This window comes from Nyctibius grandis, chromosome 22 (assembly GCF_013368605.1).
Source record: "Nyctibius grandis isolate bNycGra1 chromosome 22, bNycGra1.pri, whole genome shotgun sequence".
In the NCBI taxonomy this organism is placed as follows: Eukaryota; Metazoa; Chordata; class Aves; order Nyctibiiformes; family Nyctibiidae; genus Nyctibius; species Nyctibius grandis.
This window is the reverse complement of record NC_090679.1, coordinates 7,833,184-7,847,352: the sequence shown is the minus strand read 5'-3', so window position 1 is coordinate 7,847,352 and position 14,169 is coordinate 7,833,184. Positions and strand designations below refer to the sequence as shown.

The following is a 14,169-nucleotide window of genomic DNA, read 5'->3' as shown; positions in this document are numbered from 1 at the left end:
TGGGCAGCCCCTGCCAATGGCTAATGACCCTTGCTGAGAACAAATGCTTCCTAATGTCCAACCTGAACCTCCCCTGGTGAAGCTTGAGGCTGTGTCCTCTTGTCCTATCGCTGGTTGCCCGGGAGAAGAGGCCGACTCCCACTTCACTACAACCTCCCTTCAGGTAGTTGTAGAATGCACTAAGGTCACCTCTGAGCCTCCTCTTCTCCAGGCTAAACACCCCCAGCTCCCTCAGCCGTTCCTCATAGGTCAGATGACCTACGACCCAACCCTACAACTGACCCAACAGCCAGTTCATATCCCTGCACACTGTATTTCTCCCCCTCCCAGCAGCTGCCAGCCCTACATTGTCACTCAGCCAGGAACCATCCTCCACTTCTTTCCCAGTGAAGCTCTGCTCCACCGCTTTGGAGCTGCCCCGTCCCCACACACCAGCACCACGTCGCTACTCTTCGTGCCTGCTGGAGGTGCACACGGATCCCAGTTTCACCTACAGCTCGCTGGAAGAGGACTCCAGAAACACTGCTAACATTTACATCCAGTGGTGCGGACACGAGGACACCGAGAGAGGAGACAAGCGGAACGGATTTAGACCAAAAGCAGTGGACATTTATTCCTCATTTGTGCAAGAGTGTAAAGATGCATTCGAAAAGGGATGGGACAGAGCTCTGCGGCTGCCGAGCTGGAGGCTACAGCCTCTCCTTCATAGTCGATGGCTTTGTTTACAGTTCTACTAAGAGGAGATAAACTTGCAGACTCACCTATTTCACACCAACGATGCTGGCAAATACACTTGTATACAAAGAAAAAGTTTCAAACTACATTTTTCCACTAGATTCAAGTGAAGACTTTGTTCAAAAAAAAAGACACATACAAGTACAATTTAAAACTGTATGAACATTTGCAAATGTTTAGTGCAAAGTAATTCTGTAAAAGCTACATTTTTATGAAAGTTTGTGCTGATGTGTTTGGTAGGGTGGGTTTGTTTTTTTTCCTTTTTACCCTTTTACATCCATTATTTTAGTTACATAAGGTTTCACTTACCTACAGTACATATGCATTGTGTTAGGTCCCATGCAAGTGGGAGTAATACTATTAGGCTTTGTAAAATGTCACTCAGATTCTCATTGAAGTAAACTGCTTATTTGGTTTAACAGTCAAGTTCCTGGCACACTACACATCCTGATTTCATGTAAGTGCTTAAGCTTACGTTTGTCCTGTTCAGGGGATGCAAATCAAACTCCTTCATCACTTCCAAATGCAACCAGTCGTGAATGCAAGAGTTGGAGAGAAATCCACCGTTAGTTTTAGCCTGTAACAAACTGCTCTGAAAATTAAAAGCCTATTCACACGAAGTTATATGTAATGACTGTAGTAATCAGTTTATTACACAGATTAATCATTCTTGAACGTACAAGCTCCAGGGGAGCAGTTGGGTCTTTAAATATACACAAGTTTTCTGTCAAATGGATTTTTACCCTTACATCCAGAAAGACCTAAGCAGTTAAAAAACTTAAGAAAATTAAGAGCTATTAGCTAGGTATTAACTGAGAAACCACATACAAACCAAAAAAAAAAAGTGTGAAGGAGGGGAGAGAGTTGAAACAAATCAACATCACTTGATGCACTAATAGCTCCAATCCATTTAAATGTTTACCAGTTAAACTTAGACCTTAAACACAGGATGCGGGTACAGTTTCTCTCATTGGTCATAACGTTTACCTAAGGTGTAGGTCCTTCAGAATAAAATGAATACAGAAACAGCTTCAAGTTCTTCACCTCGCTTTTCATAACTGTTATGAGTTTAAAAGGATTCCACTTAAAATCCTTCACGGATCAGCAACACTGTCCCTAGAAATACGAAATCCACCATGACTCTCCCATTCCCATTTTATTACCCAATTTAAACCAGCAAGGAATGCTTTTAGGCTCACAAAGTTATGACTGAAGAACCAGCTTTTCACACACACACTTCTCTGCTAGGAGTCAATGTTGGTACGGGGAAATACAGTATTTCTATTTTGTTGTTCCAAGTATGTACAACACGCAGCACTGCTGTATCAGGTAAACATGTGCACAGGGGAAGATGAGGCGTGGGCTCATAGAAAGCAGTCAAATGGAAATCAAAAGGACTTTCTCTTTCAGAGTTCCCCTATCTTTATTTGTAGAGGTTATCCATCCAATAATTTCTTTAATTACATCGCATACTTCTGAGTCCATTCCCGAGCTATTCTGTTGTACCTGTATGTAGAAAAAGAGGATTTACTTAACACAGCATCCAAAGAGTATTTCAACCCCAGCATTCTAGTCTACACATGGCACGAACTTACATTCTCTCCAGTAGTATGAATTTGTACAATTTAAGAGCAAACTGAAATATTAAGCAAACAGGGGAACCAAGAAAGCCCACAGTACTTCAGGGGAGAGAAATAACTAGTCATATTTCCAACAGGAATACAAGATCTTTGTGATTCAAGCCACAAAAGAGCTAGCACAGGTCTGCGGGGGAAGTATCGTCAGGAAGTCCTTACCTGCGCCTGCCCCAGCCCCAGCTGCTGCACCCCTGGGAAACTACTACTGCAGGGTTTGATTTTGGCATTCTGGAAAAAATAGATTGTGTCCCTCCCACCCCGTTCTTCTTCAGCCCTTAGGAAGTTCAGCCTGGTATCTGCCAGGCTGCCAAACCCTGACAGCCTTGTTTCACGCTACACATTGCATTTGGCTATTTCGATGACTATCAGAACACAAGGACTGGGCCACCAGAATTATTTTTTATCCTGAAGGCACAATATGCTCCTTTTTCCAAGCCACCTGTAGCTTCTGCATCCAAATACCCTCCACTGCTAGAGGAAGCTCAGGATACTTATGTAAAACAAAGCAGTCATTGCGATCAACAGTCCTGATTAAAGCTGTATTTCTGACAACAGAAGGCAAGCTGCTGTTCTACAGAATTTGTAGAAAAAGCGTAAGACTCTTAGAGCAAGAAGCTTCCTAGTTATGTACACCAACTAGGTCCTTGTGCTGGAATTTAGTCTGTAGACAATGTTCTTCACCTTAAAGAATCCGACAATCCACTCGTGAAGGCGAGAGCATTTGTTACTTCACTGTTCTGAGACTGCTCAAGAAGCAAGTCCAGTTATGTTTAAGCACAAAATTTATTTCCCTATTTTTGGAAAATATAGGAGAGTCCTGCACACATGAAGTGCAGTCACTGTCACCTGCATCTCCAAATACATACTGCTATTCTTGCAGCTCTCATTGCAAACAGGATGCATGAACTTCTCTAACACTGCTTCTCAAGTATGCAGTAGAGTAAGCAAGTTTGTGGATCATTTTCCCTTCCTTCCTATCTTGTTCTCACCAGCTGACCATGTAGCTTCAGAAATTAACACTACTGATCAGATCTGGAAGGGAACAGTGAGGTACGAAAGTGTTTACAATGGTCATTAAGCTGTTACTTTTAAAGAAAGCAATTTAAATCTTGTCATTACTGCTGGAGTTCTCTCCATTCTTGCTGTTTACTTCATAGAAGCTTGGAGTCCTCCCACCCCACCTCTACACCACTTGTTCTTCCCTTGCGTTGTCAAGTGAAGATGAAACAGGGTATTTTTGTCATTTCTTCACTTGTATGGCTCCATCAGCAACAGCTAGCACAGAAATGTTCTCCCATTAGAGTAACTTGTTCTCCCTCTGCTGGCTATCGAGAATTAAGGCAGGCAGCGAAGGCTCTCACAAGCTGGTCACATCCAACTTAAGGGCCGTAAGAAACAGATCTGCATTGTTCACATTTTCACCAGAACAAGAAAAATTTGTAACAGCTACAACACTAATGAAAGACCATTGTGGGGAATGAAAATGCAGTAACAAATCCACAAAAGCACCAGGCCTCTACACCCTTCACTTCTACTGGCATATGTACCTTTTTCCTACAGCAATGCAGTGCTGTTAAACCAGCTGTACTCTGTATCCCAGGAAAAAAACACCTCTAAGAAGACCCCAGTTAAATGAAACAGGCAAATCAAAGTTCACACTCTTTTCCAAGAAGGAGGTTCTCTCAGTTCCCCTTTACTATTCACGTGTGGATTCTGCTCTGTCAAGAATGTTACATGGTTTTTTTTGGCTTCCATACTCACTTTTCTCTATCTGTTTTGTAGATCCGTGCAATCTCAGGCACTAAAGGATCATCTGGATTGGGATCACACAACAGAGAACAAATGGACAAAAGTACTAGGGAGAGAAACAAAGACACTGAATTAGAGTTTAAGTGCAGCTGAAGACACCTGTAGAAGTCAGCCCACACATTCTTCCCCTCTAGCCATTAGTATTAGCATCAGTTTTTACAAATGCCCCAGAGCAGTAATCCCACATACTTCAGCCAAGTTATTTTGAACAAAACCTCTTACCATTTAACTACGCAACTCTGCATGACCACAAGTTTTTAAATACCACCACAACTGGTAACCTCCATGAACAGGTGTATCCAAGGCAGAAGTGTTTTATCTGAAACAATACCTGAAAGCCTTCTCAGAAAGCATCCCTGCTTTTGCACTTGAAATTCAGCTTTTCCCTAAACCAGACAGCGTCACTGTTAATGACTTGCAGAAGCACTGATCAAAAGTCAAACTGTAGACGGATCCAACTGAGATGAAGGAAGCATGAGCTGCTCACAGCTACTTAAGAGCTATTTTAAAAAAGTGCTTGTCTTGCAGAGAATTAAGGGGCTTTATCCAATTATTTTCTGAGCATGAGGAAGGTTGAGATGGATTAATTGTAGAATTGTATTCAAAATGAATCAACAAAGTGTAGCTTATTGCACTGATACCAGCCACAAAGCCCTGAACTTTCAAGTTTCACTATAAATACATGTTGTACGTATTCCAGAAGCCACATCTCACTCAGTGTAGTGTCAACCTTTATCCGTACAAGGAGTCAGGAGACGCCTGCAAAGCTACAAATAGCACGTGCATATTCCTACATTCACATCAAAGTAGAAGGGATGAGAAGTCAGTAATTTATAAGCAAAGCATATTGGGACAACACTACATGAGGCATGTCAAGGATGGCTTGCCCCCCCCCGCCCCAAGAAATGCCAAACATTCCTTGACATTGCTTACTCTCAGCCTGTTCTAATCAAACCACGCCACGCCGTATGTCCCTTCAGCAACAGCGGAGTTGTCACAGTGCAGCCTCCAAGCAAGCTGGAGATGACAGCAGTGAGAAGTTTGAAGGCACTAAACACAAATCTGTTCAAACTTCCATCAGTTGCTATTGTGTGTGGAGCAGGAGGCAGAGCTACCATGCTGAAAGACAGCAGCTGAACAGTGAAAGAGGAGAGCACGTGGTCCACTAGTGTTTGGTGGGGGGGAGGGGGGTGTTTGGTTGCTTGGGTTTGTTTAAGATAGTTTAAAACAGATCACAAAACAAAACAGCTGGATACAGCCAGAGAGAAAGAGGAAGACAGGTCTGATGTTTGATTTTGGTTGGAAAAGACCTTTAAGATCATCAAGTTCAACCGTTAGTCCAGCACTGCCAAGCCCACCACTAACCCATGTCCCTCAGCACCACATCTACTCATCTTTTCAATCCCTCCAGGGATGGTGACTCCACCACTGCCCTGGGCAGCCTGTTCCAATGCTTGAAAACCCTTTTGGGGAAGAAAGTGTTCCTGATCTCCAACCTAAACCTCCTCTGGCACAACTTGAGGCCATTTCCTCTCATCCTATTGCTTGTTACCTAGGAGAAGAGACCAACCCCCCCCTCACTACACCCTCCTTTCAGGCAGTTGTAGAGAGCGATCAGGTCTCCCCTCAGCCTCCTTTTCTCCAGGCTAAACACCCCCAGGTCCCTCAGCCGCTCCTCATCACACTTGTGCTCCAGACCCTTCACCAGCTCCGTCGCCCTTCTCTGGACTCACTCCAGCACCTCAAGGTCTTTCTTGTAGTGAGGGGCCCAGAACTGAACACAGGATTCGAGGTGCGGCCTCACCAGTGCTGAGTACAGGGGGACAATCCCTGCCCTAGTCCTGCTGGCCACACTAGTGCTGATACAAGCCAGGATGCTGGTGGCCTTCTTGGCCAATATTCATGTAAACTGGCAAAGATTTTTAAAGCAGGACAAAAGTGAAAGGTCTTAACTGAGCTACTTGCTCAGTGATGAGAACACCAAGCACGCAGAAACCCAATTAGTTCAGTTTTCCTACCTATTTCTGTAGACCCTTCACTAACAAATTATCATTTCAAGTTAAAAGCTTCTAGAACAAGTTTAGTAACAAACTGCTCCTGATTTAAGTGAACATATTTGTTGTTCTAGAATAAAGAACCATCTCTTCCTCCTGAACTGCTGTCCCTTAGCAAGGGACACAGCACTTGTAGTACCTGTAGCACTTTCCATCAGCTTCAGCACTGTTTCCACCCCACCATACACTGAGGAAAACTCACATTAGCATTCAGTAATGGGAATCTCTCTGCCACCTTACACCCAGCTGCTGCCGGCCAGTTTAGCTTCAAACACAGTCACCTCTCCAGTAGCTTCCTGTAGCTCATTCCTTTCTATTTGTCAGACCCCACTGCTCTGGCCACTGAAGTTTCTCCAGCTGGTAGGATGAGTAAAACAGCTAACATCTGTCCCCTCCCTTTAGCAGAAGCCACAGGAAATCCAATCCAAGTTTTCTGGTCAACTATTAAAACCACTCCCTCAAGTTTTATCTTACCACGGTCCTTTAATAGCCAAGGACTTGTTTTGAACAGGATGGCTCACCCTTCGTCAGCAGAACCAAGACACAAGTCTGTCCAGTCCTCTCTGCCTGCCTTCCCCAACCACCATAACACCCCAACACTCACGGTACAGGGTGGGAGTTCCTCCTCACACACCTCACCTCAGCCTTGCAAAAACCCCACCACCACCTGCTCCAAGCACCAGACAAAGGCAGGGTTCAGCTGTTGGTCAGCACGGGCACCAGGATAACCAGGGGGTTGCTTGGTGTCCTCCAGAGCAGCAGCAGCCCGACAGGCTGATGCTGCCCACAGGTCAGCTTTGGCTGGCAAGAAGCAAGTCTGCCTTGAACAGCACCTCCTTTGCTGAAAGGAAAGGGAGAGTTCACCCCATCCCAGTCTAGGAGTTCTAGTTCTAGGTTTAGAAGCTATCATCATGAGTGTATCATTGCTACTTGTTGGCCATTAAAAAAAAAAATCCCACACCACTAATACTCTTCAGTAAAGTGGTCTGTTAGAACACAATCAGTAGCTAAATGCTTCTCGTGATGAATTCTGGCAAATCTAGTCACTTCAAAAAAACAGTTCTAGATTTCATTCCTCAGCAGCTCATTTATCAGAAGTATTACTTCAAAAACCTTGAGTAAAATTGGACACAATTATTTAGCTTCAAGCTGCACCGCCACATTCAGCTGCTTTATTTTTGTAAGTCTTCATTAATCAAAACTATTCTCCATTATGTTTGCTCTTGCTGGCAACATCACATCTTTCGCCTTTATCTGTACAGCCTCAGCAAGAAAAACATTTTTAACTGAGTTATCTAAACCAGTTTAATTTTAATAGCCTGCTGAACCCAGCTATTAATTCAGGAAGTTTCTCTCAAGGTTTTCCATCAGAACACTGCATACATGCACATGTTACAGGCCAAAGTAAGCAGTCTCCAGACCACTACGAAAAACCTCTTGGAAAAATATACCTTCTTGAAGTTTAAGGAGCCAAGTGCAAGAGGAAAGAGGAAGTAATCCTTAAAAATGGCAGTTGTGTATAGGAGTTCTTTGATGCAGAGTAACTAATTAAACCAACACTGTGGAACAGAATCACCAGACCACCTTCTTCTGCAATCAAGTATTACTGCAACGAACTTCATAGCAAAGCCCTGAGATCTACTAGTCAAACAACTACAATTAGTAGAAGGCAATTAAAAGGTAGTTCACAAAATTCAAGTTTTGTAACCACAGAATCACGTTGAACAACTACACACGACAGGTAAGTGACATTGGTTTACACCCTGTCCTGCTCATCCTGCACGACCACAGGCAAAGCTGCTCCAGTGCTCTCATTCTCACAGCATTCCTTCTGGAGTCTTTCACTGACAGATACAGCAGTGGAAGTGTGCACTCCTCAGAATTTAAGTTTGGATTTTTGTCAGTAATAGCAAAAGGATAGATTTTACTTCCCGTTGATTCAAGGGGTTCAAATACGGAGTTACTTCTCATCCCTTCACTCTTAGCTCTCAAAGCAGTCCAGTCTGTAGCAAAACATTAAGCAGCTTAAAACAGTGTCAAGTTTAAAGCTCCCCTTCATTCAAAAACTGGCTTTGCTTCAGCTTGGTTTTATTCCACCAGCCACACAGTCTACTCAACTCCCATACTTCAACTGGGATCCCCATCTACTGCAGACAACAACAACTTACCCTTCAGTGGGCTTCCTACTGCTACGGACTAGCATGGACCAAGTACTTCACAACGACCAAGGCACTGGGAGAACCAAACTAACCAAGCAGAAAGACTGTTAACAAAGTGTTTCTAAAGAAGTAATGGGCCAAGCTTCCCTATAGAGCAGTGATACAAATGCACCCTCGTCAAGCAGAAGGATCACTTAGCATCACGAACGCTCCACCAGTGTGCTCTCTGAAGCAAAATGAGGTCTACTAGTGTAACACGGCACAACTCTGATCCAAGCTTCCACTGCAAGACCTCCCTTTACAGAGTACACAACACTCCAAAATTCAAGGACAATCTTTCTCCAGGCAGCTCCTCTGTGCAAAGGATCATGCCATCTACAGCTTGTCAACAAGTTTAGCTGCAGTTCATCACTGCATGACCCACCTCACCTTCTTGGCAGGTTTCTGTGCTGCGCTCTCACACCACTAAGTAGTTTGCCATTTCTGAGGAGCAATTTCATCTTCCTGGTTCTGCCACACCTCAGGTGGCAAGTGCAGGTATATGCTAATTCAATATGTAAACTCCACAGCTGGGCTTCTTCTGCTGTGAAGCAGCTCAGTCATTAGTCAGGACAATCCATGAAGTCAGCTCTCCACACATCCTTCCGGCACGAGCCAAATGAGCAACATGGACAACAACTTAAACCACCATCTGTCTGCTGGAGCATCTATTGGCCCACACAAATCTAAGAGGCATGTCAAGCTCCTGGAACTCAGGAGGTGAATAGACTCTTAAAAGCCACAAGCCCTCAGCTCCAGGAGGAGGGAATAAGCTCCACAGTCAGAAGAGAGACATCTTCCCTAGAGTGTAAACAGGAGAAGGAGAAGGTGCTACTAACTTACATATGGCAATTAGCTTCTGATGATGGTATAACAAAGTGCATCACGCAGCTATGACACAACCTTGCGTTTCCAGGGCATGCAGCTGTAGCTGAAAGTGGTCTTTAGGAGTCAGAAGCAGCTGTGTACGAGCCACAGTGTTTAACACACCTTTGCACACATTGTGTTCGTGTTCAAGTCAATGAGGCTAAGTTGATTTCTACACAAGCTCATCAGTCCAGGTCATCACTGAAAAACTCTATTTCACAGAATCACGGAATCAACCAGGTTGGAAGAGCCCTCTGGGATCATCGAGTCCAACCATTGCCCTGACACCACCATGGCAACTAGACCAGGGCACTAACTGCCATGTCCAGTCTTGTCTTAAACACATCCAGAGATGGTGACTTCACCACCTCCCTGGGCAGCCCCTTCCAATGGCTAATGACCCTTGCTGAGAAGAAATGCTTCCTAATGTCCAACCTGAACCTCCCCTGGCAAAGCTTGAGGCTGTGTCCTCTTGTCCTGTCGCTGGCTGCCTGGGAGAAGAGGCCGACTCCCACTTCACTACACCCTCCCTTCAGGTAGTTGTAGACTGCAATAAGGTCACCTCTGAGCCTCCTCTTCTCCAGGCTAAACACCCCCAGCTCCCTCAGCTGTTCCTCATAGGTCAGACCCTCCAGACCCTTCACCAGCTTGGTCGCCCTCCTCTGGACTCGCTCCAGCACCTCAACATCTTTCTTGAAGTGCGGGGCCCAGAACTGGACACAGCTTTTTTTTTTTTTAAGCCTTGTAAGGGCATGACATCAGACCCAAAAGCTACACCCTCTGGTTTCTTTAGATATCAGCACTGGAAAGGTTAGTACTAGTTCTGCCCTCTCACCCTGTACCAAGACAGTGATCTCAGTTACTCAAGAAGTGTAGATGCTTTTGATGCAGAAGCTGAGACACGCCAGGTAAGGCACTGACTTCCAAAAGCAGCTGGTTATCATCTCCACTTTCTCACTGCAGAAGTCACCTTCCAAACACAAAACTCAAAGCATTCCATTTGTTTACAAAGCCTGAATGGGTCTAATATCCATCACTTCCAGCTGTCCCCTTAACAGAGGGTACTAGCCACTACAGCTACTACTATTTTAAGTCTAGGTGGAACTGCAAAGAAAACTTGCTCCAGTAAAGCACTCACCTATGGGATACTTCAGGACAAGGAGAAACGACTGAGGAGCAAGGGAATCTCCAGTTGAATCACAGCAGGGAGATAAAAAGGTAATGAGCTACCCAAAAAAACCATCTTAACTGGTTGTGTTCTGATTCACCAGCTGTTTGGTGCAGTTACTGCTCTCTGAAGAGGATAGACAATTTAGAGTTCATCTAGGAGTAAAGGGTTTTCTTGGGCACCAAGCAGCTTAGGTCAAAAACAGATCACGAGTGAAAGCCTTAGCTCTCTCCTGCTATCTTAACCTTTGTAGTAAAGGCAAAGAGCACATTACTACATCAGTAGAATGAGGGGAATAGATAAGATGCCTTTTAAAGGAGAAGTTACACACAGTCAGATAAAACAGAGAAGCCTCAATTCTTGCACACCACGCCAGTATCATGAGCTCACAGCAATGGAAGCAGCCCATCCTGCCTGCTATGGCCCAGGTGAAGGACAAATATTATGCCAGCAAGTTCTTCCTATGGAAAGCAATTTGTCACCCTCCCGGAGCCCAGGCCACAGGCTTTGACAGTGCTGTGCTTTTTGATCCAGCTCATGCAGCCAAGTTTCTGAATATGAAAGTCAAATTTGTCAGCTCAGGCTTAATTCAGCTTGCTACTCTGGGGATTATGAAACATCTCTGCTAGCATAAATCTGAGCTTTGGACACATACCACTGCTGAGGAATTCTTAATTCCATTTCAGAGGCTTTATCCAGCTGTCCTGCTCCTCACACCAGCGAGGGCTCCTCCTTTGCTAATCATCAGCCTGATTGATAGCCAAAAGCCTCCACACTGAGGTCCATTACTACTTAGATCTCTATTCCTCAAAAACAGGAAGAAAGCTGACTCCTGGAAGGAGGGTTTGCCTATATAATCAACATGTTTGAGTTGCAGGCCCCAGACCCTTCAAGCTTTTGAGGCGCACAGTTGTCAGTAAGTTTTATCAGCACTGACAAACATTAAGCTTGTGGCATTAAAACACAACTGAAGACACTACTGCCCAGCAGGTTCGAGTGCTACCTTCCAACTGCCTGGCTTCTGACCTGTGTAAATTAAAGCAGCTCTGGACTATGCTCAAGTTAAATCCTGTTTCTTAACCATAGTCCCATTTCAAACCCTTCCAGCAATCTGACCTAGTCTCATGTACCTTTAAATCTGAGCAGTTTAAACTTCTTGCTTCAAAGCAACTTGAATTCCTGCTAAGTCAGTTCAACAATTTCTGGTGACAAAAGAAGAAAAGTTAAGTTTTGCCCAGTGTATCAGAGACTGGTTGAGGCTGGAAGGGAGCTCTGGAGATCATCCTGTCCAGCTGCCTTGCTCAGACAGGGCCACCTAGACCCATTGTCCACGACCACATCCAGGTGGCTTTTGAGTATCTCCAAGGATGAAGACTCCACAACCTCCCTGGGCAACCTGTGCCAGTGCTCAGCATTCTCACAGTAAAAAAAAAATGAGTTTTCTGACGTTCTCAGGGACCCTCCTGTGTTTCAGTTTGTACCCCTGGCCTCTTGTCCTCTCACTGGGAACCACTGAGAAGAGCCTGGCTCTGTCCTCTCTGCACCTTCCCTTCAGGTATTTATATCCACTGGTGAGATCCCCCTGAGCCTTCTCTTCTCCAGGCTGAAGAGTCCCAGCTATCTCAGCCTGTCCTCAGGAGATGCTCCAATCCCTTCATCATGTTCATGAACCTTCACTGGACTCTCTCCACTATGTCCATGCCTCTCTTGTTCTGGGGAGCCCAGCACTGGTCACAGTGCTCCACGTACAGCTGCACCAGTGCTGGGCAGAGGGGAAGGATCACCTTCCTGGACCTGCTGGCAACACTCCTCCTGGTGCAGCCTTCTTTGCAGCAAGGGCAACATCTGGGAAGTTACCCAAGTGGCTACATTCAAGTTGCCGAAGAGTTCAAATGCAAGAATGAAAGTTCCCCATCCAACCTTAACTCAGCACATAGGTAGAGACCGATCCACACTACATGATGAAGTCACATCCCTCCCACGTCGTTTGGTTAAGCACTACAACAGGCAAATTAAAAGCCCAGAGGATGATCAGAAACCAGCTTTATTCTCCCGTTTAAGACGACAGGGATTCTTATTTATGCAGACTTTGAGATAACGTTTTTAATTTAAGCCTGTGCATTCTGCCTGAGCTTTTGGAGTTTAAATTAACCACTAAGGTGTGTTTAAGACCGTATTTTGAGATTATTCTACAATATGTGTTCTTTAAGGAACACTTACTTCAGAATTACTAATACAAGCAAGTTAGCTCTTCTACTGAGACACTCAGTGTTGCTCTCTTAATTCTTCAGAACCTGTTTTAACAGGTCTAGGAGAGGCAAACATTTAGAAAGACAGAACACAAACCCAATATACTAGTCACCTCTACTATTGTAGACTTTACAAAGTTGCTTACAGAGGGAGAGAAACTTCCTTGTTTATTTAGTGGTCTGAAACAACACTGCTCCAACAGCCCCCACGCTCAGCCCTTCGCTATCTCACCCAGCAGAGAGGGCAGGCTCCCACACCAGATACTCCAGCTGCCCTCTGGAGCAGCCCACCATCATCCTCCAGAGTGCGAGGAGCCCAGACCCCCACCTTTGCAACTTAATTGGGATGACTAAGTAGCACTGACATGATTTTTCACAGTCTTTCCACCAAAAAGTGGCAGAAGGAAGTCACTGCACACCCCTTCACCCTTCCCCTTGCAGGGTAGGGTGAAAAATATGTTCATGTATCACCCATTAATTGCAACACAACATCCAGCTCATGTGAGCTGCTGACAATGTTGCCTACCAGATGCCTCGGGAGGAGGAAGCTGTGTATGATAAGCTGTTTCCTAGAAGAACTGCTTCTAGTCTTCCCTGATTTCACTATCAGTAAAGAAGTATACTTTATTATAGATGTGGTCTAGTCATCTGCTGACAGGTTTTAAAGTCAAACAGCTTGCTCTCAACAGCATCCCCTTTTAAAGGGTGGCACAATTTAGGGAATACTCTAAGAAACCTACACCACAAATATTACATTGCTGCTTTGGAAGGGACATAAGCTTCACGCTGAGTAACTTAACTCTTATTATCCACTTTTAATTACCTAACCCAACAGCTTTTCCTACAGCAACACATTTATTCTTTGAGAAGTCTATCAAAGAGTTACTAGAGAGCTGAAATAGCCCCAAAGTCTACAAAGACACAGTTCTAAACTGACTGAGAACAAGAGTTCCACCCTAAATGATTGAAGTTGCCTTTGTGGAATTTATTTCTACTGTTCAAGATGGGAATGTTTCTTTTAAGTATCAGCTCTTGCCTCTTACTAAGTTGAGCTCTGCTCTCTGACACGACATCCCTGCTATTTCCAAGGGAATTCTTCTGAATTTCTATGAAGTCACCTGTAAGAATTTCTTTTGCTGCCTTTAATTCCTTCATGAAATGAACACCAAGGGAACTCAGACAAGGTTGTTATCTCACTGGTTACATCTGTATGTGTTTCGTGCTGTATGTCAGAGTTTGTGCATTCATATGAACGCTTCTGTAATGAGTGAAAAGTAATTAGCCATACAAAGACACCTAATCTACAGCGTACTTTAAGAGGGAGATGGGGCGACAGAAGGGGTTGAGCAGCACAGAATGGCCACACTGATCCCATGGCTTACTCTAGCTAAGCCACAAAGATGCAGTTTGACGGGGATAAGAAAAAAGAAAAAAAAAGTTCAAGGTGGAGAA

General features: G+C 44.5%; 1 protein-coding gene across 1 annotated transcript in view; it reads right to left on the bottom strand.

Annotated features, from left to right (window-relative positions):
• Window positions 1-587: 587 nt before the first annotated feature.
• The window catches only part of UBE2D2 (ubiquitin conjugating enzyme E2 D2), a 29,320-nt gene continuing 15,738 nt past the window's right edge, over window positions 588-14,169 (bottom strand). The window contains exons 6-7 of the mRNA XM_068417228.1: window positions 4,134-4,227; window positions 588-2,241 (exon numbers count right to left, since the gene is read on the bottom strand). Of these exons, the coding sequence (XP_068273329.1) occupies window positions 2,196-2,241; window positions 4,134-4,227 (140 nt within the window). The 3' untranslated portion in view covers window positions 588-2,195. The remainder of the gene's footprint in view (window positions 2,242-4,133; window positions 4,228-14,169) is intronic.